At 35.6% G+C, this 27,078-nt stretch overlaps 1 protein-coding gene across 4 annotated transcripts in view; it reads left to right on the top strand.

Moving 5' to 3' along the window:
- MYEF2 (myelin expression factor 2) overlaps window positions 1-27,078 on the top strand; it is a 35,805-nt gene that overhangs the window by 7,791 nt on the left and 936 nt on the right. Inside the window, exons 2-16 of one of the 4 annotated variants that reach the window (XM_040970053.1) lie at window positions 676-884; window positions 2,105-2,157; window positions 3,334-3,341; window positions 3,440-3,533; window positions 7,997-8,188; window positions 8,839-8,992; window positions 9,485-9,534; window positions 9,653-9,716; window positions 17,712-17,813; window positions 19,661-19,711; window positions 19,986-20,054; window positions 20,348-20,446; window positions 20,719-20,790; window positions 22,363-22,571; window positions 22,651-22,702. In XM_040970053.1, coding sequence (XP_040825987.1) covers window positions 676-884; window positions 2,105-2,157; window positions 3,334-3,341; window positions 3,440-3,533; window positions 7,997-8,188; window positions 8,839-8,992; window positions 9,485-9,534; window positions 9,653-9,716; window positions 17,712-17,813; window positions 19,661-19,711; window positions 19,986-20,054; window positions 20,348-20,446; window positions 20,719-20,790; window positions 22,363-22,571; window positions 22,651-22,702 — 1,478 coding nt within the window. The remainder of the gene's footprint in view (window positions 1-675; window positions 885-2,104; window positions 2,158-3,333; window positions 3,342-3,439; window positions 3,534-7,996; window positions 8,189-8,838; window positions 8,993-9,484; window positions 9,535-9,652; window positions 9,717-17,711; window positions 17,814-19,660; window positions 19,712-19,985; window positions 20,055-20,347; window positions 20,447-20,718; window positions 20,791-22,362; window positions 22,572-22,650; window positions 22,703-27,078) is intronic. The other 3 variants (XM_040970054.1, XM_040970055.1, XM_040970056.1) reach the window with 3 other exon arrangements.

The raw sequence follows: 27,078 nt of genomic DNA, 5'->3' as shown, positions 1-27,078 counted from the left end.
TAAAAATTTCTATTTTGATCAAAATTGGGAAAAGAAGTCAGAATTTTGAGTATATTCATACCAATGCATTTCCAAATGTTTATAGACAGTGAAACTTAAATAAATATAGAATAGTTCTGTGAACTTTTTGAAGACCCCTGGTATATAAATGTAAATCGATGATGTAGCTATGTATTTTATGTGTTAATAATGCTTTTAAGAAATATGGGAGTAAGTCCTAAGAAAAACATTAGTCCTTAAGAGATGGCCTTTTTCGGGATATTATTTATGTTTTGGGGTTTTGAATGAAGCCCAGAATATTGTGTAGTCAAGGAAGCAATTTTGAATACTGTAGAAATAAAGTAACTGCATTTTTGGGACTTCAGTTTGGATCTAATGACATTTATTAAGTAGTATGGTGATCCTGGGATATCATTTACACTTTCAACTATTTACACTTAACATGGGGAAAAATGAAGAGAAGTTATTGAGCAGTTTGGTCACATGTCCAAAGTAATGGTTTTAAATAGCTTTGGGCCATTTTAGAGCTATCAAGCTGACACTCCAGCTGCTTTGCTGAATAGCTTAGTGGGGATTATGTGAAATAAAGTGATAGGTATGAATTATTGAATAGAAATTAATGTTCTTGAAAGCACAGCTAAACCTTTTTTGTCATGTTTCTTTTTAAATTCGTAGGGAGAATGATGAGTCAGTGAAAGAAGAAAAGTCTGACTTAAAAGAAAAATCCACAGGCAATAAGAAGGCCAATAGATTTCATCCTTATTCAAAAGACAAGAATTCCAGCACTGGAGAAAAGAAGGGTCCAAATCGTAACAGAGTTTTCATTAGCAACATACCATATGACATGAAATGGCAAGCGATTAAAGATTTAATGAGAGAAAAAGGTAAGTATCTTTGACATAACCTACTATTGGATAATCTTCATATAGAAAGGGTAGAGGACTAAGCATAAGTTTTGTTCCTTTTAGCCACACAGACTAAAAAACCCTGACATGTGTATGAACTAATGTTTTGTTCTTTTTTTGTTTGACACAATTTCATTACAAGGTAGTATGGATAAATGAAGCACTTTTCTTTTTGCCTTTTTTGTAGGATAGTAGTGAGCTAGCCATATGCATGCCACCAAGAATTTTGCTAAAGTGATTGCTTGTCTAGTTGAAGTTTTTATTGATTCTAAAAGGACTATTGCATTAGTTAAGCAATACATGTAGTGTGTTAAAAGTATGAATAAAAAGGTTGATTATTTTTTTTATCCAAAAGCTGTTTTGTTCTTACCTGGTAGAGTCTGGTCTCTGGCTGTGGAATTCATTTTGCTTGCATTGTCATTACTGCCATGAAGCTGTCTTTGCAGTTCTATATGAAAATTGTGTTACTGCTGTTGCAGTTTTGCTTTCAGAATAATCTGAAAGCCTTCATCTTATATATATGGTTGGCTTTGGGGAAAAATAATTTTAACACTTGATCTTGTAAAAGTTAGTTTGTTATCTCTTGAAAAATTGAGTTTCAACAGTCCTGCACACTATGTCCTTGGCTTTGAGGCTGATCTCTTTGAAGAACTAAAACCAAATTGCATTTGGTGTATCTGTTGTAAGGTGACAACTATTTGATTGGTTTTACTCATTGACTTTATTAGAAAGTGTGTGGCTTGCTGTGAAGCATGACTTGTAAATTTAGTTTATTGATGGCAAACATGATTGAAGACATTCAGGTAGAAAGTCACCTTAAAACAGCTGTTGCGTGTAGGCTGACCAAAGTCACTTGAAAAGTGCTAATGTTGATGTTTTTTTAATATGATAGGCTAAGGGACCATTTGTATGTATATGTGTATTTGTTTACCAACAATATCATGCTGGCTAAAATATGATCTGTAGTATGAATTGGGTTAATATGGTTGTTAGCTTTTTTAGAGAATGTGGATGATGTACACTTCTGAAAATGAGTTAAATTTACAGAGCCTTTGACAGGAGGTATGTTGGTTTGGTTTTGATCGTTGGTGAATAATAGGTGCTTTTCTGTAGAGTTGTGCACAGGTGTGCAGTAAAGCAAGATACTGGTGTTTAAATGTATTGTTTCTTGGTATCTTCCTTTTGTATGTCTTATGTAGTTGGTGAGGTTACATACGTGGAGCTCTTTAAGGATGCGGAAGGAAAATCAAGGGTAAGTGCTGTGGGCAATCATCTGCTTGAGGTGTAAAAGTTCCTCAGCAGTTTACTCTTTGTATAATACTTGTACCCAGTTTTTGGAAATTTAAGTTTCATTTTTTTATTTTAATTTATTTTGCAAGATTTGAGGTTTCATACCAGCAAGTCTGACACTTTGTACAAACCAAACTAGCTGCCTGGAAGGGATGGGTTTGTAAATATCCATAGAGGGCATTCATGTTTCTAACGCTTTAAGGTAATGCTTCTTCTTAGCCAATAAGATATCCATGTATGATTTTTGGTTGTTTTTTGATGTTTTCAAGGATATTTATTAAATAGTTATTGAATAGATAACATTCCCTAAGAGTTTTATGAAGGCCTGTATCTTAAAGGTGTTGATTTGCAGTGCATTTTTGAAACTTTTACTGAAAAGTTTAATTGGTTACTGCAGGGCTGTATAAGAGGCAGTGCTCTGACTCAGTGGTATGAATGACATTGATTATTAAATTGGCATAAAAAGAATTTATTGATAGTAGATTTTTCTTTAATTTTTAGCAATGTGAGTGCAGTATGCTGAAGAACACAGTGGAGAACTCTGAACAGTGTTTTATTAAATGAGCAAAAACCAGTTGGGTACATGAGAAATTACAAAATTTGCTATCATTAAAATGGCACTTTGAACAGTAATCACAAGGAATTAAATGATTATTATTTAATAATAATAATGATGAAATGATTTTACAATTTTTTGGCTTACTTTTGGGTTTTTTTTAAACATGTTTGGAACTAGATACTTTTCAGTTGTTTGCAGCCAATTTTAATCTGATGGGGAACTTTATTTAAAATAAAATTAATGTTATTTTGATTTTTAATAGAGTCAAAATATATGGTATACAATGCATCTTCTGAATTTATTTGTGTCTATGTAAGGATCTTTTCAGTTATTTCCTTGAATTACTGTTGAGTGAATTTGTACATTAGTTTTAACTTAATGAAACGTCATCTAAATGTGTTCCAAGCTGTTATATTCTAGATTCTACTATCTTAAAACAATGGACTTAAAAATTTACAGAAAAATTTTGGTCAAATACATGATTACTTTTAATGACAAATGTTAGAGTATACATTAACTTCATCTTCTGATTAAAGCTTCTTTTCTTTTGCATATATTGACAAATCTACTTGGATATAGGGTTGTGGGTAAGAAAATTTTTTTAAAATTTCTTAAGTAAAATTAAACCTCTGATTATAAAATAATTAGTGCATAAATGTTCTCTATACATTTTTCTTTCATTAAGTGTGGTTGAATTCAAAGATGAAGAGTTTGTAAAGAAAGCACTAGAAACAATGAACAAATATGATCTTAGTGGAAGGCCTCTGAATATTAAAGAGGTAAGATTCCTTATATTTGGAACTTAAGCATTTGACTATTAGGACATAATTTGGATTTTCATTTTCAGCATTTATTTGTTTGACTGTTTGACTCCAACTTTGAAAATAGATGTTTGTTAAAGCATTGCATATTGATGCCAGGTTTTACTTGCATATCATTGATTTATTTTAAATTTGAAAAAACAGTTGCATGTTTTTTTTAATGGTATGCAGGAATTTAAAGATGGTAAGCATCAGTTGCTGGCTGTATTTGTTACAGACATGTTTACATTTTAGATTGTGTTAATTTGAGAAATATAGTAGAGACTCTCTGTAGTTGATGGTGAAAGGTTTCTTTATGCAAATACCATATTGGTTTGAATAAAACATTCATTTAAATGAAATTAGCCTGTAAACAGTCCCAGATTAAAATTGAGACAAAATGATTAGTATTAATGAAATCTGCAACTGATACTTGGAAACAAATTGGAAATATTTTCTTCATATGGAATTGTAGCAGTGAAAATTGATTGACGAAAGACTGATCACAAGATAGGCAGGAACTTCAGTTTGTGGGAACATAAAATTAAAAATAAGTTTATTTTGGTGTATAATGCTTTTGAATTCTGTGGGATTTTTTTTAATAATACTAATTTTCCATATACTCTGAAATAATTAATTGTGTTTATCTGAAATGAAGACAGAAAGAGAGAGAGAGGGAGAAAGAAACTTCCTGTCCATTTGTCACTCCCTAAATGAGTCCCTTGCCTGCAGCTGAGTAAGGGTCAAGGCCAGACCATAATCCTGGCCTCCATCCTGGGAGGCAGTAACCCAGTTGAGTCCTCACCACTGCCTCTCAGGATCTGCACTAGCAGGAGGCTGATAGCAGGCGCTGGAGCCAGGAGTTGAACCCCGATTTCCCCCTGTGGTATGCATGCATTTTATCTGCTGAACGCTCGTTTGCTCCCTTTGGTGAAGTTTTTGAAAACCCATTGGTCTTCAAGGTTACAGCTGATCAATTATAACTGCTTTTTTTGATGATTAGCGATTATTCTTAAGGATTCCTTTATTTTATATTGCTAACCTTAGTTTGATTGCACATATCCTTATGAACATTTGTGTTAAGTTAGTATAACTTTGGGAACTTGATGATTCTTTGCTAACACTGATGGTAATTGTTGCTTGTAGAGTAGTAATGTCAGTCAGCCTTGACATTTAATACTAAAAGAATGAGAATGAGTCTGACTCCATTACTTTCTAGCTGTGTGACTTGGAGTGTTAGTTAATTTCTCTAAACCTCAGTGAATATTATTATATTCTGCTGATAAGGTTTACTTGGTAGGGTTTTAAAATGAAGATTAAACAAGATAGATATTTGGAACTGAGGCTCTGGCATCAGAGAAACTGTGTGACCCAATAAAAATGACTTAACTTGCTTGGGTTTTTTATTTTATTACTCAAAGAAAGATACTACTATAACCCACCAGATAGTGTCATAAGAACTCAAGGAATATATCTATTTAAACCATTTAATAGCTTTTTATTTTACTTGTATTTTTTAAATTATTATTTGAAGCCTACTTAGCACAGTGCTCAAAATATTATAATTATGTAGTGAATGCTAGTTGTAATAATAATTATGATTCTTCTACTTATGCAATAGTCATTAGATAATAGCTTGAGATTAGGAGTCATACTACTGACACATACTTGTATCCTCTCTTTTTATTGGAGTTGCCTTCCAAATTCCTCTAATTCTACTTGATCCTGGGTGTTATTTGATTTTTTTTTTTTAATTTAGAGGGATGTGAAGAATTGGTGGAGAAAGATTAGACTTTCATGGTTTGTACTAGCCATTTATTTGGTGGGCTTTTATGCATAAGCCAGGACAAGTGCTTCATATATATGTTGGTATCCTAAATAATTTTCTTAAAATCATAATTCTCTAAAATACTTAATTTTAGGATGATAATTTTGCCATTTATTTTTTCTGTTTCTCTTCAAGAGAAAAGTTTTATAGCTTCTCATTGTCTTATTTTTAACTTCAAGAGAAAAGTTTATTAGGTGCTGAAGGGCAAGGCTATCACACTGTGTTCTGTTAAATGTTAGCACATCTTAAATCATGACAGTATTTCTGAGACCGTAAAATAGAGTTATGTAGTCCAGGTTGATAGAGGATGTCTCAATTTTTAACCTTTTTTTTTTCTTTTAAGATTTTTTTCGGGCCTGGTGCAATAAATAGCATAGTGTTTAAAGCCCTTGCCTTTAACATGCCAGGATCCCATATGGGTGCCAGTTCTAATCCCAGCAGCCCTGCTTCCCATCCAACTCTCTGCCTGTGGTCTGGGAAGGCAGTTAAGGACAGGCCAAAGCTTTGGGACCCTGCACCCGTATGGGAGAAACGGAAGAGGCTTCGGGCTCCTGGCTTCAGATTGGCTCAGCTCCAGCCATTGTGGCCACTTGGGGAGTGAATCATCGGATGGAAGGTCTTCCTCTCTGTCTCTCCACCTCTCTATATATTAATTTCCAATAAAAATAAATAAATCTTTAAAAAAATTTTTTTCAAAAATTTTAAATTGGGAAGTCAGATTTAAAGAGAGAAGGAGAGAGAGAGAGAGAGAGAGAGAGAGAGAGAGAGAAAGATTCTCCATCTGCTGGTTCACTCACTAAATGGCCACAAAGACTTGAGCTGCACCAATCTGGAACCAGGAGCCTCCCCCAGGTCTCCATATGGGTGCAGTGTTCCAAGACTTTGGGTTGTCCTTGACTTTCCCAGGCCACAGGCAGGGAGCTGGATGGGAAGCGGGGCTGCCGGGATTATAACTGGCGCCCATATGGGATTCTGGCATATACAAGGCAAGGATTTTATCTACTAGGCTGCTGTGCCAGGCCCCATTTTTAACTTTAAAGAGAAAGAAATGGTCATGTTTGGCCTTGTTAAATGATGAAGGATTTAACCAATTACATTTTTTTGGATTAATACTACTAACGACAATCTCTCCTCTGGGAATATTTATCTGATTCTAGCTGAAGTTAATCTTCAGAACTAGAATTGAATTCTAAAGAAAGTATATTCCTATGTTCCCTAATAGACTTTAAAATTACATTTTTCATTCAATTAAATGGGGATTAGTACCAGTTAGAAATGGATTATGGGCCTCTAGTAGCAGCAGAAGTAACTGCAAGCTAGCAGCAAAAAGAAAAGAAAAATGAAAACCATGTTATTTAATAAGTTACCTGTTTTGTATATCATAGCGATTGTATATGTGTGCTTATTCATCATATATAGAAAAGATATTAAGATATAGCAGTGTGATTTATTAATATTGGGCACAAACAACTTATCTTAATACAAGAGGCATCTTCCCTCCTGTGTTATCTTCTTTCTTTGGTATGTAAGGAATGGTGCTAAAGTTTGGATTTTTGGCTCTAGTTTTTAAATCCTCAGATCTGAGCCATTTATTGTTCATTGACTTGAATGTTTTATAGCATTGTTTGATAAAACTTGTTTATTTACTTTGTCATCCTTTTTGTTTCTGTATGGAAGCCAGAATATTTTCAGTCTTGGCATTCGCCCTTTTCCCCTTTAATTCTCGCAGTTGTGCTGGAGACAGTATGAAGTCACCCATCTTTGTTTTTGCTGGTTTTCCCAGACTGAGGCCAGTAGCGTTGGTGTTACCTTTAGTGTGGCTGTATGGCACAGCAGATGATAGGCCACCAACGTGCTTGCTTCTTTGCTTTTGGTTTTTGTTTTCCACGTAGGAAGAAGTGTGAGCAGTGTGTTGGAACTTTCTTTTTTCTCTTCTTTTATTTAAAACTAGTGTATTTTTCTTTTAAAACCAATGATTTTAACAAAATGCCACAATGTTTAGTATCGTTCTTCGCATGGACACTTAGCCTTCGTTCCCTGTCTCCTGCCCCTTTTTCAGATCATAATCACTGTTGAGGAAGATAAGAAGGCAGATAATTGTACTTCATCCAGGAGTAAAATTTATAGATTACAATAAACCCCTAATCTATCCCAATATTTCTGGGTTTATAACATTCTATTTCATTGTTGAGAAACATTGAATTAGTCTGAATTTGCCATTCTTGTGGGCATCCAGTGGTGAGAATTTGCCTTTACTGCATTTTAGGCAGAGAAGTGTCGCAGAAAGGACCTTACTTCTCTTTGAATCCAGGTGTATTTATGTGTATGTGCCATACTTGTTCATGAAGTTAAACTAATTTCAAGTTCTTAAGTGACTTTAGTGATTGGAAGTAGGTATTTAACTGACAGCCCTGGAGACTGAAATCTTTTGTTTATCCTATCCACAGGTTTTTATGGGACTCAATTCTTTGGATGAGAAAAAATGCTCACTCTTCAGGAGGGTCAATAATATGAGCCAGATGGGATAGCTATTGGAGACTTTGAAGTTGTTCTTTTTAATTTTGTAGACTTACTGCTGTATTTAGTGGCATTTAACATTCGATGTGTGTTATAGGACCCTGACGGAGAGAATGCTCGTAGGGCACTGCAACGAACAGCAGGATCATTTCCAGGAGGACATGTCTCTGATATAGGATCGGGGTTGATGAATTTGCCACCTTCCATTCTCAATAATCCAAATATTCCTCCTGAGGTTATCAGTAATTTGCAGGCTGGTAGACTTGGTTCCACAATTTTTGTTGCTAATGTAAGTTTAAGCTTTAGTCTAAAATTTGTCGTTTAGATACTTACTTAATATATGATTAGATTATTTAATTGGATGATTGGGTTATAGGTTTATAGAACGTTTTGTGAAATTATTGTAAGCTCAAATTCAACTGAAGTCTTTATGTGAAGACAGTCTAAATATAGCTACTTAACGACTTTTTAGCAGAGAGCTATGGATTTATAAATGTTTAAACAGTTCTTGAAATTATTTAATTGTGTGGGTTTTTGTAAAATATTTGTAAATGGATTTGTTCTTGTAGTTTTGATGTTTGTGAACATGCATGCTGTAGTTGGTTTGTCATTTTTTTCTTAGCTTTTGAAAGTCAGTGAATTCAACAATACTTTTGTAAAATCTGAGTTTCTCTTAGTAAAAATAGATGTACAAGTTTGAAATGTTTATACAGGACTGGTCATTTGAGAGATGAGTTGGAGAATCTTAATAAGGATAAGGGTGAATGAACATAGATGTAGCTTAACTCATTTCAAACAGTCTGTTTCGATTTGATTATTGTTGACATGTTATTAGGCAAAATTATAGTTTTCTATAGTTTTTGAGTGTTTAGAAAAGTTTGTATTTCCACGTGCAGAGGGCTCTATTAGGTGTGTAACTTTGTATAATTTTATGTTAAGCTTGACTTCAAAGTTGGTTGGAAGAAGCTAAAGGAAGTGTTCAGCATAGCTGGAACTGTAAAGCGGGCAGATATTAAAGAAGACAAAGATGGCAAGAGCAGAGGAATGGGCACTGTCACTTTTGAGCAAGCAATTGAAGCAGTTCAAGCAATTTGTATCCTGATTTACATTTTAGCATTATTCAATGAGGTTGGAGAAAGAAGTTCATGGAATTTAAGTTGCCTGGCTTACGTATGTTAGACTTTGGTCTCCAGTATGTAAAACCTTTACTGTATCCAAATACTAAAGTCACTCTTAAAACTTGAATTAGCTGTATTCTATAGGGCTGGTAAGAACTCTTCTACATTATTTCTCTGCCACATCTAGTTGTTTGTATACATGCTTTGAACAGTTGTATAATCCACTGTATATCAGCTAATGCAGTGGCTTTAAATAAAGGCTTGTCAATGCTGATTCAGTGGTTAAATTAAAAGAATATTATAATTTTGTCTGGGTTTATGAAAGAAACTAGTACGAATTAATATTAATAATGTTAATTAAAATATTAGTGATAGTAAGGCTCTAAGATAAAAAGCTTGTGTTCTAGCTTGTGTTCAAGTATAATTTTATGGTTATCTAAACTGGTTTTCCTTGACTGAACCAACAGCTATGTTCAATGGGCAATTTTTATTTGATAGACCCATGCATGTGAAAATGGTGAGTTCCATAAATCACTCAGCCCTCCAACTTCTTCAAGCCTTTCTTCAGCTCTTTTCAACATCCTCGTTCTTGTTTTATAATGTATTAACCATATAATAAACTCTTTTGCAATTAGGATGACAAGTCTGTCCCTCATGAAGACTACCGCTCACACGATAGTAAAACTCCACAATTACCACGTAAGTAAATGTTACTATTGGAAACAACACAGACTATTCTTTTGTAGGTTTATTCCATGCTAAGCAAAGCTCTTTGTTTTTGGGCCTGCATTCTATGTTGCATATAGTTTGAAGTTAGTGTGGAATTTACAGGGATATCTGTTAATGAGAGATAGGTCTCTCTGAATCTCTCGTTTACTTTCTCTTTAACTCTGCCTTTGAAATAAATAATAGGTAAATCTTTTTAAGTAAAACTTTCCTGCAGGACATAATTCATAACTATGAAGGTTAAACTTTTAAAAAAATTTTACTTTTGATGATGTTTATATAGGTGATCACGATGGGAAGGATTGAGGATTTGAGGAAAGTGGGCAAGACCATTGTTTACACATCTTCTTTTTCTTTTTCCTGTATCTGGGGAAGGGGAGGGTACAATGGGAGAGACCAGACCCAGTCTTCCCAGTACCTCCTGTCATCCCAGGGTCTCATTGTGGAGTATGTTCTGAGGGTTCCACTCAAGTGGTCTAGATAGTTCTGAGATGCTGTTGATGGTCCAGGCATGAAGAAATTCTTCCAAGGTCAATTGGCTGACATAGTTCACCTCAGATTCCCCATTTACCCAGAAGTTTGCTGTCAAGTTTCACTGGGGTGGTTAATCAATTTGTTCTGCCTTCCCTCCTCTGCAAATCAGTGGGTGCTTTGGCCCAGCTCAGCTCAGCCCTGCCCACTAACCGCTCGGCCCTCATGTACACCAGGGGGAGGTGAAGCCCAGTCAGAGCGACCCCCAGTAACTCCCCTTGGACTAGTCACCAGCTCTGATTCCTGTGCCTGCCCGCATGTGCAGTGAACTGCTCCAGTCTGTCCCACATTCCATTTAGTTCTTGTACACATCATTGGGCATTGAAGCCTAACTCTACTGAAATACTCCACCCTCTAGCCCCCACTCGTGCCAATGGGTGCTACCACCTGTCCAGCCAGGCCCGCCCCAAGTCCTGGTTCGTGTATTTACTCATGTTCTCATGTTCTCATGGGGTTGCAGCCCAGAGAGGTGCCCACAGTCTCCACAATGGACCCATTCCCTGCCCTGGATCTTTCACACTCCAGCTTCTGCAGTCTAGTTCAACAGGATTTGTCTCCATTTCCAGCACTTGCCAGCTGCTACTGTGGCAAAGCTCAACACGCCTGCCTTTACTCCAGCTATGCCTATACTAGTGGATGCACTGAGCTAGCCCAACCTGGCTCTCCCCCCAGCCCAGTTCACATTCAACAGGTGTTGTAGCCCTGCTCAGCCTGGTCTGCCCCAGTCCCAGTTCTCACACTCATCAGCAGGAGCTGTGGCCCAGCAGGGAATCCCCACAACTCCCTTATTGGTTTGCATACCTCCTCTCATCTTGCATGTGTTGATTGGTGCTGAGCCCAGTCTGATGTGGCCTGTCTTATTAACTCAGCATTTTCTTGGCGGGTGCTGCAGCCTGGCATGGCCCAGTCGCCCCCATTCCAGCTTATGCTGGCAAGTGTTGTCGCCCAACCCAGTGCAGTCAGCTCCCAGTCCTGGCCCTAATGTGAACTGGCTGGTGATGCAGCCAGACCCAGCCTGTCCTGCATCCCATCCTGGTTCTCAGATCTGTCATTGGTTGTTATGAACTGGCCCGGCCTGGCCCACCCCCAGACCTGAGCCGTACATGTCCTGGCAGGTACTATAACCTGGTCTGCCCTGGGGTGCTCCTTGCTTTGGTTCTTGCACTCCACTGCAGGGACTGCACTATGACAAAGGAGTTCCAAAAGCAGTTCCTAAAGGAGTTCCTACAGGAGTTCCTAAAAGATCCTCATATTTTCCCCCTTAAAATCACACTGCTGGATGGCCCGAGAGCTTTGCCCAATGCCATTGGCATCCGGTCCACCTGACCAAGCTCCACTGCCAGGAACCCTGCCCCGGGATGAACCAACCCACCTGGTTCTGAGTAGATGGGCACCTGAGTCCCACAGCCTAGGAGCCAGTCCCTGGAGGAGGCTCACCCCTCTGGCTCCGAGCATCTGGCAGGCCAATGGGCTCAAGCCTTCAGACCCAAGCCCTGCCTCTAGGGTGAACTGACCCACCTGATCTGAGCACATGGCTACCTGAAGGTTAAACTTTTTTTGTCAAATTGGCTGGGCTAAGGATAGCTAGTAGGAAACTGCTTCTTTGAGGGTGTTTGCAAAAGAGAGTAGCTATTGAATTGGTAGACTGAAAAAGAAGGTTGATCTCACCAGTGTGGGTGGGCATTAAGTCATCTCTGGGCCAGCTTTTGAGTTTGAGAGTCATCCTTGGAATAGACTCAGTGAAAACCTGACATTGTAGTGAATAACTACACGAGGACTGCATCTTCTACAGTTACATCTCTGATATTTGAGAAGACCACAAAGGAAGGACTAGATATTGGAGTTTTGTGCTTATACATTATTTTAGCATTAATCATGTTACACACAATGAACAGGGCTCTTCTCCATCAGCAAGGCAATTTTCTCTGGCTTCTTTCTCTTTCTGTACTTGTGTGTGTGATATGACTTAGGGTCCAGGGAAGGAGTTGTCTTTCGTGGGTTTATTTCCTTTCACTTCGTAATTACTAGGGAATGGGAATCTAATTATTATCAACTTCAGGAGCGTTAGTCAATAAATCTTATTTTTTTGTCTAAGTTACAGCCTGCATAAAGGTGATTTTATATATATATAAAAGTATATATTAAAGTATATATATATATATACTTTAATTTTGTCAACTCACTGTTTACATTTGGTACAGTTATTTGTTGTTTGTGATGTTACTATCTGTTATTGGAGTGCGTTATGAGTCCTAGCTACTCCGTATCTGATTCCAGCTTTCTGGTAGGGAGCAGCCTGATAGGCAGCAAATAATGACCCACCTGGGAGACCCAGGTAGAGTTGTGGGATTCTCACAGAGCCATAGCTGCTGTAGAGATTTGGAGAGTGAACCTGTAAAATTGAAGATATCTTCACTTTTTTCTTCTTCATATTTTCAATAAAATAAAAAATTAAAATTGAAGCAAAATTGTTCCATTATTTAAGCTTAATTAGTTCCTAGGATACCAATGTATTGCAGAGAAAATACCAGCCTATAGAGTAATTTCTATCTTTTTCTTTCTAATTAAATTTGATAATTGTAGATAGTATTTGAAAAGATTTTTGTATTGTAAATCAAGAGTGTAAAATTCTACTCTTGCCACGGAGATAAAAATGTCTTATTTGGAGAATTCAGAGAAGGTATGGATGTGTTAAAACCTGATTGGGACCTATAGTAGTAATCTCAGATTGAGCTAAAAATAGTACAAAGCACATTTTATTGAATATGTTATTTAACCATCCAAGTAAACTTTCAAAATTAGAGTTACTGCAGTCAATTTATTGAAAAGAAATAGAATACGGTCAGTACCAAAAATTTTCCTTGTGTTCCTTCATAATTACTGTTCCCACGTATCGATGATTACTGTCCTGATTTGCAATAAGCTAGTTTTACTGCTTTTAAAGTAGATAAGTGAAAGATTTTGGTTGTGCAATTCCTATGTGTATGTGCTACATAAACATTTAATTATGGTATGAGCAGTACATGATGAACATTCCTCTGTATGGTCTTAGGTGAATATGTACGCAAATACAAATAAATCATTCTAACCAAACTAGACATATAGTATAATTTATAGAAGCTTTTCTTATTGTAGTGGTATGATTATTTTTATATTCAGTAAAGTATATGCATAGTTATTCTTTTATTTCAATTTCTAATTTTAACAGACTCAAAATGATTTGCAAATACAATGTTCGCTTACTTTTACCTTCTTCTCCCTTTCATTTTAGTTTAGTTTCGTTTAGTTTTTGAGATATCATTTTGAATTTATATCACAGTAAAAAGACAGTATTTTACCAAATAAGTTTAACAAGTAAAAAGCAGAAAGACCTTAGATTAGTAGGAATACATGTGATGTCTATAAACAATAATTTAATGGAAAAATGACTATTTCACCCAAATAAAGTAGATTTTAAAGTAATCATGTACCATTAAAACTATAGTAGTATGATATTCTTAACCATTGGTTTGACAAAGGTATAAAAGATTTACAAAACTGTATTTGCAGCAATACTGATACAGACATTTCTTTTTTCTTTTTCTTTTGTTTGTTTTTTAAATTTTAGCTCCCACATATAAGGGAGACCATGCGGTATTTGTCTTTCTGGGCCCGGCTTATTTCATTCAACATGATGTCCTCCAGTTGTGTCCATTTTGCTGCAAATGGTAGAATTTCGTTTTTTATAGCTGAATAATCTTCCATTGTATATATATATTTATATATACCACCTTTTCCTTATCCATTCATCTGATGATGGATTCCTTGATTATTCCAAATTTTGGCTATTATGACCAGTGTTGCTATTAACATGATAGAATTATAATACTTTTAATATATATGAGAAATTATATGTGAAACTACCCAGCTTACACAGTTTTGGGAGGATGTCTACTTACTGAGCATGTTTTCTGTTACTTCTTGAGTCAATTGGTATATTTGTTTTTCTAAAAATTTTGCTTTGCTGACTTTTTCATATTTATTGGCTTAACATGGTTGAACTGTCAAATTTCTGCCATCTCTAGTTCTGTGTATGGTTGTGGTTTTTTTCTTTTTTTATCTCAAATACTTTTATTTCCTTTTTTTCTTGGAACATATTTCTTGATATTTACCATTATTGTTAATGTTTAAAAAAACCTGAAATTTGTTTCCTATGTTTTATTTCTGCTCTTAGCTTTCTTTACTGTTTATTTGAATTTAGTGTCTTACTGTCTTAGTGTGTTTACTTCATTAAGCCATAGCTGCTTTTCTAATATAGAATGTTGTGACTCTACACTGAGCCATTGTCACAAGACTTTTCTATGGAGCATTTTTATGGTTTAGTTTTAAAAGTATTTAAAAGCTGTCATTAAGATTTTATTGAGGTATTTATTATTTTAAAATACAGTTTTTGAATTTCCAAGTACGGGATTTTTTTCTTATTAATTGCTAACTTCATATGATCTATATGATTGTGGTTCTTTGAAATTGGACTTGCATTATGGACGGCTCTATCCTCTGATACATTGTAGAGCTATTCTTTTGTCTAGTACTAATGTAAGTACAACAGCTTTATTTTATTCATGTTTTGTTTTTCCTATTTTATCTTGAGTCCTTCATAAACAGTGTTACAGATAATGTTAGATTTTTGAAAAATCAGTTTGATAATTTTTTTTCAGGAAATCAAGAGTTTAATGTATGGATACACTTGAATTAATTTCCATTATCTTATATCTATTGGAAAGACAGATTTACAAAGACAAGATGAGACAGAGAGAAAGCATTTCTGTCTGCTGGTTCACTCCCCAAGTGGCCGCAACGGCTGGAGCTGAGCCGATCTGAAGCCAGCAGCCAGGTCTCCCATGTGGGTGCAGCGTCCCAAGGTTTTGAGCCATCTTCGACTGCTTTCCCAAGCCCCACGCAGGGAGATGGATGGGAAGTGGAGCATCTAGGACAGAATTGGTGCCTCTAGGGATCCCGGTGCTTGCAAGATGAGGATTTAGCCACTGAGCCGTTGCTCTGGGTCCCATTTTTTGAATGTTTTAAAAATATTTTTCTGATCTCTTTCATTTTTAATGCTTATTTTGGATATTTTAATATGTATATGTGAAGCTTAAAATTAATAGTTATATATGTATGCACACACACATCATATCATATAAGATATAAAAATAATAGAGTGCCCTTTGAATTTTATGGTTCCAGCCACTTTCATACTAGATTATGTGCTACTATTGCTCAGTGCTTTCATTCTACGTTGCCTTTTTCCAGTCCTCCAGATTGGACACTTTTATGACTGTTTTCCTGTCTGTTAATTCCTCTGCTTTCTCTGTCAGTAATTTTGTCCCTCTGAAGTGTACATTTTAGGAGCTGTGTTAGTGAGGACCTGCTTTCAGTTTCTCTCAATTTGATTTTTTGGAAATGTCTTCAAAGATAGTTTCACTTATTTTAATGGGGGAAATTAGTGGTTATTGTCTCTCTGCACTTTGAAAATATCACACTCATTTGCATTCTGTTGGTACTGTTCGGTTTAGCTGTTTGTTGAACTATCCTTTATAGGTAATCTGTGTTCTTCATGTAGATTATTTCAATATTTTTGCCTTTGGGGGATGTGATTTTACTGCAGTTTTGGATGACCACTTACTGGATTAGCACAATCTGAAAATCAATTTGTAAAAACGAATTTTAGGAAGTTCTCAGCCACATCTTTGTGAACATTGTAGGGCTGTCCTCCCCTCCTAGGTTCACCTACTCAGGATGTCATCTTTTAATAACCTGGCTTTATGGAAAGACTTCAGTTTTCTTTTTTGCTGTTCATACTCTTGTTTATTTAAATAAAATATTGTGTTAATACTCCTACTTCTGTGTTACATCTCTGTTTCCAGAGATTTACATTGTATTGTGTCTATTGAGGTATAATATACACTCAGACTTTGACAGAATCATTTAAGTTGTTATTAACTTAACCCTTTCCTTTGTTCAGATTATTGAAACTTGGCAAGTAGGAGCCTACTCATACCCATGCCTTTGATATTCCTTTTGATAAAAACAGCACCTCCAAGATTCAGTCTGATTTTTCTTGGTTCAAAATGTTGGATTGGGCCTTCCTTAATGGAGTTTATCTTTAGTATTGGTGGTGTTGTTTTTAAAAGATTTTTATTTACTGATTTGCAAGGCAGAATTGCTGAGAGATGGAGGCATAGAGAGAATCTTCCATCCTTTGGTTCACTCCCCAAATGGCCACAATGGCCAGGACTGGGATACACCTAAAGCCAGGACCTAGTAGCTTCCTCTCATCTACCACGTGGGCGGCAGGGGCTCAAACACTTGAGCTATCTTCTGCTGCTTTACCAAGTAAATTAGCTAGGAGCTGAGTTATCCAGTATAGATGACACCCAGATGAGATGCCAGCACTGCAGGTGGTGGCTTAATGAGCTGTGCCCCTACCCTGGCCTCCTCTTTTTGAAAAATATGATAGCTTATATAAATATAAGCATTGGTGATGCTTATGTGTACTATTGCTTCCAGGTAGAATGTTTATGGACAGGTGGAAGAAGGTTATTTCTTTCTGTTGATCATTACAGTTCAATACAACGTACTCCCAATTCTAGTTTAGCAGTCAGAGTGTATGACTTCTTAGCCCCTAAGACTTACTGATTGCTGCTTTGAGTAGCAAGAACTTTAAAACCACATTTAGATTATTGAATTAACACAATTCCTATTCATGATGTTAATTTTACTGTTTTAAAGATATCAACTTAATTTCTTAAAGTTTATTTCAAACTAATTTAATTTATTTAAGAGAAATAATAAAAAGAATGTTGAGGACAAATTACAGTCCTAGCTTAGTTACTAGGTAAATGGTATTGTACCCCATAACTTAAGATCTCAAAAATTTTCTTATCTGTTGATAAGAGTATGTGAAAACCTAATATCAGGGTGCCATGTAAATATAAGTTCTTATGTTGATAATAACACTAGGCAAAGTAATATCTGTTTCATTGAATTTTTGTTTTCATGGTTGCTGAGTCTTGAGTTTGATTTGAGCCATTTTATAATTAATAGTAAAATTTTAAGTGGTTTTACAAATTGCACAAGATACCAGTTTTCACATATGCATGCAATTTTACAGTGCTGTATGCTAAAATTCAAAATCTTTCTGATATTTTTGCTAGTTCTTTGAATATGCTTGTAAGTTGGATTTAAAAATGAAAACCTGCTTCAGAGGGCACTCCTATTACTAAATGATGTTATATTCACGCTTTGTTTCCTGCTTTCTAGAGGAAAACAAGAACTACAGCTCCTATTTGCAAATTGGAGAAGTTTAAAATACTGTTGTAGAGTTTTTATTGTTTTTAAGTTTTTGTGCTGATTGGTCAGGCATGGGTATTGAGAATAACACTCCTACTTATGTTTTAGGTGGTCTTGGAGGCATTGGAATGGGACTTGGTCCAGGGGGACAGCCTATTAGTGCCAGCCAGTTGAATATAGGTGGTGTCATGGGAAATTTAGGTCCAAGTGGTAAGTATTTTAACTTTATTATTTCTTTTTAACTTGTTTCATAGGTAATGAGGGTTACTACTCTATAATAATGCTTAAGTGATTTTATTTTTAAATGTTTAATTTTATAAGATTTTAAAACATAAACTTACACATAGTTGGTTGCACTGTGTGATGATTTGGTATATGTACATATTGTATAATGTCCAGTTAGGCTAAAATATTTATTGCCCGAAACAGTTTACATTTCTTCATGATGAAAACATCCAGGCACTCATTTTCTACTTTTTCTGAGAGAGAAATGAGCATTTTCTATAGTTCTCTTACTGTACAATTAAACTCCACAACTTCTTACTTCTATCTAGCTATATGCTAATACCCAGTAATCAGTTTTCTCCCTTGCCGTTGTCTCTCTACCTCAACCTCAGGTAAACACTATTATCCTTTTTAATTTCTGGGATTATATATTTTTTGTACTTCATGTATGTCTCAGATCATGTTGGTGATGCCTGTCTTCCTATGTTTGGCTTATTTCATAAACCCTATTTTTATAGTTAGATATTTAGGATGTCACTTCTGTCTTGAAAAAAACTTAAAGCCGTAAGAACAGCTGACAAAAAGGGGGGATAGGGAGGCATCAAGAATATTCTTCTGAGGCCAGCCATGCTTTAGGTAGCCTTTTACCTCTATGAATTTTGAAATATCTTTGAGGAAAAAAACAGATGCTCAGCAGAGTGGCCTGTGTGTAAGGGATGTATAGCATTTGCGATTGGCTGGAATGCTACCATGTCATAGGCAACTTCAATTTGTGTTTCTAGTTGGGAAGGTAGATAGTTTTCAGGGAAGTGTGCTGCTTACAGAACCAGCTAGCAGTTTATAGAATGATTTTCCACCTTTTGGTTGTCAGGATACTTTTATTAAAATTTGTTAAGGAATTCAAAGTGCTTTTGTTTGTATGGTTCAACTTGTCAGTATTTATTATTATCAAAAACTTAACAGTTAAGCAATATTTTAATATTTAATAAAGAACACATGTGTTACATTTTTAGAAAATGAACTATTTTCTAATACAAAAAATTAGTGAGGCAATTTTTTTCTTTTGTATGTATCAATTTAATATTTGACTTAATATAAGATAGCCATGTTATATCTGCATTTTTGTTATAATATTATACATAACATGATCCCTAGAAAATTAGGCATTACCCTCTTTAGAGAGATGAGAGTAAAACAGGCAAGTTAAAATTTATTAGAAAACTGAAATGGTTTTGATCTGTTGGGCCTTAAAGAATCCTCAGACCATACTTTGAGAATCACAGTTTTAATTAGTGGCCTAATAAATTATTCTATATTCTTATTTTTGTTGAGATGTCATAGTCACCCTTTGGATTATTAGGCTAAACATAGTAATCATTACAGTCACAACAGATTTTCTCCCTTACCTGTCATGGCCCTTACTCTACGAAACACATGCTATTTATATTGATTTTTTTACTATGTCCTTAGCTGTCAGAGTTTAAGGAGTCCATCCTTTTTATCTTGCACTTTAAACCCATTGTAGTGCTTTTTCTTTGTTTGCCCTGAAAAAAAGTTAAACTGATAGAAATTCTCTCGACTGATAATTGTAGGTGTGACTTGTGAATCTTGCTTTCTTGTCTAATAAATGTTCACAGAGGCCTCTTTGAAGACTAATACTTTGACAACTGCAATGACAGTGCTTTCAACCATCCCTCCTATTCCTGTTTTATATTTGTGTGTGTTTTTTTTTTTTTTTTTACTGTTCCATTCTGGTTAGTTAGTGAGTAATGTTATTCTTTAGTCATAAAAATGAGATTTACTGAAAGTACACACTGTGTATTTTATTTGAGGTATGGGAATGGATGGTCCAGGTTTTGGAGGAATGAATAGAATTGGAGGAGGTATGTATAAGCATTTGTATTATATGTGCTCATTACCACTTTTAATAAACTAGAAACTGTGTTGGGAACAGTGAGGAAAACTCACAGTTTATTGCTAGTTCATGTCCTAATGGCTGCTGCCAGAAATTGAGCTGGTGTATACCTGAGGGAAGAGGGCATGCTAAGTAGCTGCACGAGATTGGGTGAATGGAGACATACCATTGAAACCTTCTTTTTGGAAATGTCCACCTAAATAAATGAATGCAAATCTCAGAAATTCATCTTTATTCCTTAGGGATTGGGTTTGGTGGTCTGGAAGCAATGAATAGCATGGGAGGATTTGGAGGAGTTGGTCGAATGGGCGGTAAGTCAATGTAAACAGAGGAAGGTGTAGGTTACATTTAGTTTTCCCTATTATTAAACTTTTTTCCCCTTCATGTAGGAATGGGTGTCCAGAGAAGTCATGTGGGTACTGGGGGGATAAGGACAGGCAGGGTGGGAACGGGGATGGTACATGTGAGGTGAGTTGGGTAAACCAAAGACTGTTTGGAATGCCTGACTTTTGCTGTCTCTTCAGTTTAGTATAGCTATGTTCCTGGACTGCTTACCATGCATTGATGTACTTGAAAAGGTTAATTTGTTGCACAATTGTTTCAGAACTGTACCGTGGTGCCATGACTAGTAGCATGGAGCGAGATTTTGGACGTGGTGATATTGGAATAAATCGAGGCTTTGGAGATTCCTTTGGTAGACTTGGTAGGGCTGGCTGCATGCGTCTCCTTGTGTTTTTGCAGGTTATATTTTTCAAAATTTTTTTTTCTTAATGACACATTATGCATTTATTATGTAAAGAAAACGCTTTAGGGATACTAATGTACTATCTCTCCAGTATCTTATGTATTTGAATTCTATTTCCAGAATTTGTGTAATTTTCAGTTAATGTGCATCTTTGAAGAGTATAGTGCCTTGGAAATTTTAAAGTATGGAATTTAAATTAATTAGTATATTATTTTTTCATCCTTGTTTAGGCAGTGCAATGATTGGAGGGTTTGCAGGAAGAATAGGAGCTTCTAACATGGGTCCAGTAGGATCTGGAATAAGTAGGTTTAAATTTTACTAGAATTTATTCAGTAATATTTGAGTGCTTGCAAAGACTGTGTAAGAGGAGTTATTGTAGTATAGTAATGCTTTGTTCTTGTAAATGTGTGTTGTTTTAGTTTGAGAAACTTTTGAATTAAGCTTTTGTGTTAAAAATTTCTGAATTAACTGTTCGAATTTTACTTCATCGGTGTTTGTAAACTAGCACCAAAGTGTGTGTTAACTATCTGCTATTCTAAAAACCTTTGTTTTGCCAACTCAGGAACCTCAGGATTTCTCTGATAGTGTGTCAGAAACGACTTGCTGTAGCACCTACTTTGTTTTCCTTGCTATTCTACAGCAGCTGATACTGACTGTTTTATCTGGAGTAGTTTGTGCCTTTGGGTAGACACGAAGAACACTTTAGAGAGCTCCTGATGTGGAGGGTTAAGAATGAGACAAGTGCTTGTTTCCTCCTGTAAGCCTTTCCTGCAAAAGGTGACACTGGGGAATGCCGCATCTCCCTTCTGTCCCCCACCACAGTTTTGGCTTTAGAGCAAGTCGTCACACAGACCGTATCTGACCTCTGCTGCTTCCTTCATGGACTCCCTTTAATTGATGAAATGTCCCAAGTAGGAAATGCAGCCTACTTGAATGATTCTAAGAGTAAATTCCGAAATCTTATTAGTGGATGACATCTGCTTTCATTGTTCCTTACTCACTACTTTATTCCTTATTTCTTAATCTGTGAATTGAAATTTGCCCGGTAATATAAGTTTCCTAACTTCCTTTTCTGTCTCAGTGTTTAGATTTCTGTTTCCCCAACTTCATATTTTCATTTCACAAAAAGTCAGTTTGAGGGTGATGTTAATGTTTATAATTCACATGTTTGAGAGTGTTAGATTAAAAAATGCACACATTTTAAGAATGGATAGGATTGAATAGTTAAAGTAGAGGCATTGCATAAGAATTCAAGTGTGATCCAAGAGCTAAACTGTCAACTTTTACTAAGGAGGAATGATACCAGTTTTTCTGCTATTGCTGAAAATTGATTTTATATGTAAGGAGAAAGTTTATGGGAAACAGAAGTAATGAAGCTGAGGTGAAAGAGAAGCTGGGAAAGAAATATGTAGGACAGCACAATGAGAGCAATGTGTACTAGAGTCGCTATCATTTGAATTTAGCTCTGCATATCTTTGTTCTTGCAGTTCTTGTGGTTGGTGTTTTTTGGAGAATAGTAAGGTTGAAAACTACCAAAAATTAATAGGCAAGTTTATATAATTGATGTGATGTATTTTATACCATGTTTGTCATAGATATATAGCTATATATGATGTATTTTATAATATATAAATATTTATATAGTGCCTAGAATTAAAATTTCTCAGCTAATCTATTTTTATTCCTTGGAGAATTGTTATATTGCTTGTATGAAAATAATTTTGTTTAATATATAATTATATCAATTAATTTTTCTCTCCCCTTCTTTTTCAACATGGTTCTCTCCCTCCTCTTTCCCTTCTTTCTTTTCTTCTTTCTGCTTTTGCAAAACAAAAACACAAAACTCCTGAATCCTTACCTTCTGAAAAATCCAGGTGGTGGAATGGGTGGCATGAACAGTGTGACTGGAGGCATGGGGATGGGACTGGACCGGATGAGTTCCAGCTTTGATAGAATGGGACCAGGTATAGGAGCTATACTGGAAAGGAGCATCGATATGGATCGAGGATTTTTATCGGGTCCAATGGGAAGCGGAATGAGAGACAGAATAGGCTCCAAAGGCAACCAGATATTTGTCAGAAATGTAAGCAAATAATTGTAAAGGCTACTTAAAATTCTTTTATTTCTTGTATATATGTTACTAATACCTCTTTTCATTCTAGCTACCTTTTGACTTGACTTGGCAGAAACTAAAAGAGAAATTCAGTCAGTGTGGTAAGTATGCCAATGATTGTAGATCTGTTGATATTGACTATGGAGGAAAAATGCCTTTCCACTACACTGTGTTTAGACTTGGACCTGTCCAGATACCTGCTCCCACACAGTATGGAGAGTGTCAAGTACTGATTCCCGCCTCAAACGAAAGAGTGATTTTGCCATATTCGGACCTGAACAGTGCATAATACTATGAAGCACAGGGCCACTTGTGTTGTTTCCCATCAGTCAAGAAAGCACTTGTTTTATTACCTGATTTAGAGGATTAATATATCATCATTGTTTGCATTGAAAGGGCTTTTTCTTCAGAGAAACACTTAATAAATGGTGTATTTACTCCCTTGTTTATAGCCTAGTGCAGTGGATTGCCAGCCACAAGCTGACATCCAGTTGATGTGGAGTTAATAGTGGAGACTGATGCTGCACACTCTGTAATGTCCACACAACACAGGAAGTTTATCAGGTAGCATAGAATCTGCTGCGTGAAATGCTCAGGGCATGGTTATCTTGAGGCCCCTTCTAATTATAAACTGTTCTTAGCAACCAAACTCCCTGTAAAACTTTAACGTGTTTCTTTGTTCAGGTCTGACATGATTAGAAGGTTTATTACATTTGAAAAAGAGCCTTTTATGTACTATATTTTGTTATAGAATATCTTAATTGATAAGTTCTTGCTCTTCTCCTGAAATGGGAGAACTGGTGTAGGTTTTTTTCCCACAAATTTAAGAGATAGAGAGAGAGAGATTGATTGATTGAGCTTTCATCTGCTGGTTCACTCCCCAAGTGGCTAAAATGTCTGGCGCTGAGTTGGCCTGAAGCAAGGAGCCAGCAGCTTCTTCTGGTCTCCCACATGAGTGCAGGAGCCCATGCAGCTGGACCATCTTCTTCAGTAGTGTTTCCAGTCATATTAGCAAGTAGTTTGATCAGAAGTGGAACAGAACCTAGCTGGGACAGAACCTAGCACCCATTATGGGATGCCAGGACTAAAAGTGGCGGCTTTACTTGCTACAACACGGTGCTGGACTTGCGGTTTTTGTTGTTGGTAGTATAGAGTAGCTTTCTGCCTGCTGGTAGTTTTCTGTCATTGCACAGAATTCCAGAGACCGTAATCACATGAGTAGGCTACGTAAGTAATATATGATGAGACAAGTGGTTAATTCAACCTCATGGAATAATAGAGAACTAAGAATATTTGGATTGTTTTTAAATTTGTAAGTTCAGGAAAAGGGATCATTTTAATGACTTCCCATAGATATAGCCTGTGTTAATTATCACAGCTAATTTAATCTTTAGGTTCTCTGTAGTAGTTTTTCATTATTAGTTCACATTTTCTTTTGTCCTAGATAGAAGCTCATGAGGGCAAGAATCTTATGATTTTATTCTAGCACCTTTCCTTGCCTCTGTACAGAGAATAAGAGATTAGGAAATATGTATAAGTTAAGCATTCTGAGCAGATATTCATCCATTTACGTCATTATTTTTTCATTCATTAAATCTAAGGAAAGCTGTAGTTTTGACATTCCACTAGTTGCTAAAATTTTGAAGATGAATAAAGTCAGATACTTCTGCTCTCAACATATATTGTAACTACAGAATTTTCTCTCGGTAGTTGGGTTGTGATAGCTCTTTATTTTTCAATCTAAAATTCAACAAAGGGAACCGTATTCTTCATAAAAATATTTTTGTAAACAAGTTAACTAGGTAATCTAACAGAAAGCAAAACGGTGCAGGTTGTTTGGGAACATTAATATCTGTGGATAGCTGAAAACACTTTTTTCTGAATTAATAAACATGGAAAAATGCTGTACTGAGGTCAATATAACCTATAATGTAACATTGACTCGGCCCTTCTAATTGATTTATCAAGGACATTTTGTATAAGCAGGGATCTTACTAGTGGGATCATTTACAGGCAGGTACTATTTAGGGGAAATGCATGGAACACCATTTTTCTTCCTAAGAGGATACACTATAGTTGTCATGGATACTCAGGGAAAATATATATATCTACTGCCAAAGAGCTCAGTACTGGCTTGTGGCAAGTTGAAAAAAAAAAATCCCAAGATTGATAAATTAATATGGTAGAAAAGTGGTTTAATTAATATACCCAGATAAATTCCACAGCTATGCATACTTATGACAGTGCTTCTCACTAAGGGTCTCATGGTTGTCCTCTGGTCTGTGGGATTCATAGCCACAAGTCAGTCCCTCATGCTGTAACTTTTCCTGCCCCTACAATTTTTTAAGGCATGTATGATTTTCACCAGTTATCTAAACCCAACTTTTCCTCCTTATCAATCATTTTTTAAGAAGAAAATATCTCAGTTGGGCATCTCATACAGTTCAGAAGAAACTTCTAAAACCTACAACTCGGTTCCATCCTCTTTGGAGTCTTTGGATGATCTAACCATAAAGCTGCGTCTGCAGGTTGTTCTCTGTTTCGGCTGTCCAGACTGTCAGCAGTTGGACTCTCTCGGAGGGTTCTTTTCTGCTGCAAAGACCTTGCGATCATTATGACAGCAGGGATCTGGAGCTCTGCAAGGTGAATCCTACGCTAAGGGAGATCGTTTAAGAAGGAGCAAAAGGAAAAAAAAAAACAACTTTTCTCTAGCAAGATTGAAAGTATAGCAAAATATTTTCCTTTGACATTTTGAAGATATTTTTTTGTGTGTGAACGTTGTATTTTCTAATAAACTGATTGTGGGATGATTACAACAAGGAAAACATTAGTTTGTGTTTAAAATTATAAGGATGAAACTTTGACACAAAAGCCATTGAAAATTCTCCATACATGCCTTTAACAGCACCCTGAAGTCCTGCTGTTTTTACCAAGCTATGCGTATTCAAATGAACTTGCTTCTTTTTCAGGTATAGCATACGTGCAATTAAGAGAACCCTGGATATTGTTCTGCATCTATATTTAAATCTTTTAAAAATATTCTTCCAGTTTCAATTTAGTGATGTTTATATTGTTTTGTGATTGCCATATTTTGTTTCTTTCCTTTGTTTTGTCAGTTGTGTGTTAGTGTTTCGGTTTATTTTATTATGATTTATTTGGGGATACGCCTGTTTTATAATTTTCAAAACATATTTTAGGACTTCCTGGCCTGACTTCCAAGAATATGGTTCCTTATGGCATTTAATATCGTGGACTATTTAATTAATGTTGAATAGGTGAGCAGTTGACTCCCAATTGGTTTTAAAAATAAATGCACTAGAGTGAAACATGAAAAAACAGAAGGTAGAAAAGTAGTCCAGGATGTTGTTGATGAAAGATAACTCATATTTTAACTGAAAAAAAAAATAACTGACATATGCATTGAGAGTAAAATTATCTTCTAGAGAGGGCTTTGGTAATGTTCTCACTGGCCCTCTTTTTTTCCGTTTATAAAACTAAACATGTCTGACCATCTGACTGGTTGTCATACTAATTTTAGCCCACACTGACTGGCAACTGTAATGTTAGATAGGTGTCCTTTAATTTATTTTCTTTTGACATGTAGGTGGGAATGAAATAATATGGTAAACAGCCACATACTAAATTAGAATCTATTTTTTTCTGGAGCATCATGGATCCTATTTGGCTGAATATAGTCTTGCCTGTTATTTATGTGAATAATAAATAATTGTCTTTTTACTCTTTAAAGTATTTTGAGATGGTGTTTTTTAATGTCCACATTGAATATTGATACATGATATTGATTTACTTCAAATATCAGTCTGTAGTATTTGCTGTAGTAGTAACTGTGTAAGAAATAGTTGTTTGCATTTCATCCTTCCAGAAACTTCTTTAAGGTTCTCCTCTGTTATTACTGTTTTTATTAGTTTTAAACCTATAATAAACCAAAAAGTGTTTGGTGCCATTTTTAGAGTTTGAGTTCAAATTGTGAAAGACACTAAATGGCTTTTGCACTGTGGCTCAACTATTAAGTCCCTTGACATCCTGGAAAATAAAAACGGGGCACTTGCTCTTATTTGCAGGGAACAGAGGAGTGAAATGAAGATGAAAGGGAAAGATAACAAGTTAACTAGATTAAGCCATAAACAACTATTCTAAAAGTAATTTTTATTATTTGCCTCAATTTGTGATGGGGCCTGATGAGTTAGTGGCATTTGTGCCAGCTTGCCTTTTTTCTATAAAATTTATTCCAAAATTAGGAGGGTAACATAAAATATTAAAGCCTAGGCAAATTCAGGCCAGTTCTAATTTATATATTTTGATGTGTTTTTACACATTACTTTAAATGAGTTGGATTACATATTAGGATGTGACGTGATGGCAGTAAAGGCTTATTTGAATTTTGATATTTAAAACATAAATATTTATGTCTTTTACCAAAAATCTTGGTACTTCATTAGGTATGAGGAAGTTTTAA

The sequence above is a fragment of the Ochotona curzoniae genome, unplaced genomic scaffold, assembly GCF_017591425.1.
Source record: "Ochotona curzoniae isolate NIBS_2020 unplaced genomic scaffold, NIBS_Ocur_1.0 scaffold_4701, whole genome shotgun sequence".
Classification (NCBI taxonomy): domain Eukaryota; kingdom Metazoa; phylum Chordata; class Mammalia; order Lagomorpha; family Ochotonidae; genus Ochotona; species Ochotona curzoniae.
This window is presented reverse-complemented; position numbering and strand designations above follow the sequence as displayed.